The sequence below is a fragment of the Pyrgilauda ruficollis genome, unplaced genomic scaffold, assembly GCF_017590135.1.
Source record: "Pyrgilauda ruficollis isolate IOZ18807 unplaced genomic scaffold, ASM1759013v1 scaffold9, whole genome shotgun sequence".
Classification (NCBI taxonomy): Eukaryota; Metazoa; Chordata; class Aves; order Passeriformes; family Passeridae; genus Pyrgilauda; species Pyrgilauda ruficollis.
This window is the reverse complement of record NW_024531043.1, coordinates 5,745,198-5,747,388: the sequence shown is the minus strand read 5'-3', so window position 1 is coordinate 5,747,388 and position 2,191 is coordinate 5,745,198. Positions and strand designations below refer to the sequence as shown.

The following is a 2,191-nucleotide window of genomic DNA, read 5'->3' as shown; positions in this document are numbered from 1 at the left end:
TGTGAGTAATGGGCATATTTTTGATGCTATCACACAGGATTCAAAACGGCTTCGTGTTTAAAACACAAGCAGTGATTGAAACCAGAGAAACCCATCATGGTTCCTTTCTAAAATAGTATGAGTTCTGAGACGTTTGAAGGGTCTCTATATTACATACTGATGTAAACACCCACCAAAGGATGGGAGGAGATACATAGCCATACTTGCTGTTTCTGTGCCTGATCCCAGCCCGAAAACCAGTGTAGTGCAAAGCAGAGCACAGCACAAAGAGGCCGAGGCTCTAATCCCAATAACCTCGGCGAAACAAAGCTCATGCCTCTGCCCGGCGAGTGCGGCCCGCCGGGCTCCGCGACCGTGCCCCGAATACCCGGGGCTATTCCAGGGTCGGGCGGCGCAGCGGGGCCGGGCGCTGCCTCCAGCCCTTCCCAAGAGCTGCTCTCTGAGGTACGTGGGAACGAAGCAGGGATGGGGGTGTTAAATCTCCTCTCCGCTTTGTGAGGATCAGCTGGGGGCTGACAGCAGCCGGGATGGCCGAGTGGGTGGCCCTGCCTTCCATTTCAGGTGGTCCCCGCGGTCCCTTTCGGGACCTCAGGGGCCCAGGGAAAGGGGTGGTGGGAGGGGACTGAGGGCCGGATCAGGGCGCGGCGGAGCTGCCGCGGGGCCGCTGCCGCGCGTCTCCCCGGGGCGGCGGGGCTCGCCTCGCCGGCCCGGCGGGGTACGGGGCAGGGTCCAGAGACAGTACGGGGCCGTGCCCGCTGCCTCCCCCTTGTACGGCTGCCGCTACCCTCGGTTTAACCCCCCCCCCCCCCCCCCCCCCGCTGTCCCCTAGCATCATTCCAATGGGAGGCGGCCAGCTCGGGGGACAAAGGCAGGATCTTCGAGCTGTCCCCTAGCATCATTCCAATGGGAGGCGGCCAGCTCGGGGGACAAAGGCAGGATCTTCCCACCCCACTCGGGCTCTCCCTCTGCGCCCCCAGCCCGGCAGCCGCCGCAGCTGCTGTGCCAGCGCTGGGACCACCGGCCGGGCTGCCCCTCTTTCCCTGTTGCACTACTGTCACGGTCGCAGCGAGCAGTGCAATAATGAAAGGGCGTCAGTGCGCCGGGGAGCGGCGAGAGCCGGGGACGAGCCGGTGACAGCGCGCGGGGACGGGGACGTCCCGCCGCACCCGAGAGCCACCTTAACGGGGCGGAGGGGATACACACGACACTGACGGACGGACTTGGGTTGTGCAACTTTCTTTGTTTAAACACGCAGCGGCGGAGAGCGTGCGCGCAGGGGCAGGACAAGGTGAGCGGCTCCGCGCACCGCTTGCCCCGGGCCCGCCACCGCTCCCCGCCCCGCCGGCCCCGGGGCAGCTCCTCTGCTGTACCCGGCCAACACCAAATAAATAAAAGTGACCCCGAGTCCCCTGTCCCTGCCTTTTCTTCCTGGGGGGTTTCTTGCAGGTCAGCAGCCCCTCCTGCCTCCCTAGCAGCCCCTCGCAGATAAAAATCCCCTCGAAGAGTTTTTGCCCTGCGATCCGGTGTTCTGCTCACCCGTTTGGTCTTGTGGGCAGAGGCCGAAAATGCAAATAGGAAACGAGAGTCTTCCTTCACTGCGGAGCCTGAAAAACTCGAGTCGTGCCCTAGTGCTGGGTTCAGCCATGGGAGAGCACGGGTAGGGAAGTGAGTGTGGGGCGGGAGGGGAAGGGTTTGCAATAATGAAGATGAGAACAGTGCTTTGCATCTGGGAAGGCCAGGAAATAGCCCTTTGATTATTAGTGGTCATGGTGAAATGGATACACTTCTATAAAAGAGGGCTGGGGAGGGGTATTTCCTTAGCAAAGGACCTTCCTGCACTGGCCTTTTGAACCTGTGCTTCTCCCTGGCACTATTTCTGCTTCATCATGACTTTTTGCAGAGGAAGGTGAGTGCAGAAAGCAGGCTGGCTGTCAGTGAGGGGGATGCAATCTAATCCTGATGAAAAGGCTTTTACAGTCTATGCTTAATTTCCTATTTCTTTTGGGTTCTCTCTGTATTCCATCCCTCACATGCACAAGCAGATACAAAAGCTGAATCCTTCCCTGCAGTCTTTCTCCCAGGGAAAAGTCAGCCCCCTCCCCAGCTTCACCTTCAGGCTTTGCGCACACAAAATGGCTGCAGCAGCCTGTGGGTGGGCATGGAGAGCTCAGGAAGCTGCTTTTCTTTTTCC

At 59.8% G+C, this 2,191-nt stretch overlaps 1 protein-coding gene across 1 annotated transcript; it reads left to right on the top strand.

Moving 5' to 3' along the window:
• Positions 1–217: 217 nt before the first annotated feature.
• LOC121364979 lies at positions 218–1,404 on the top strand. Its single transcript, XM_041488789.1, has 2 exons — positions 218–444; positions 978–1,404. Exons 1-2 carry the CDS (start codon positions 313–315, stop codon positions 1,209–1,211), a joined length of 366 nt encoding a protein of 121 aa, XP_041344723.1. The 5' UTR covers positions 218–312; the 3' UTR covers positions 1,212–1,404.
• Positions 1,405–2,191: the final 787 nt, after the last annotated feature.

Excerpts from the sequence above, each read along its gene's own strand:
- LOC121364979 (XM_041488789.1), top strand. The coding sequence starts at position 313 with ATGCCTCTGCCCGGCGAGTGCGGCCCGCCGGGCTCCGCGACCGTGCCC. Across the intron at positions 445-977 it reads CCCAAGAGCTGCTCTCTGAG|CCCGGCAGCCGCCGCAGCTG; the intron begins GTACGTGGGAAC and ends CTGCGCCCCCAG.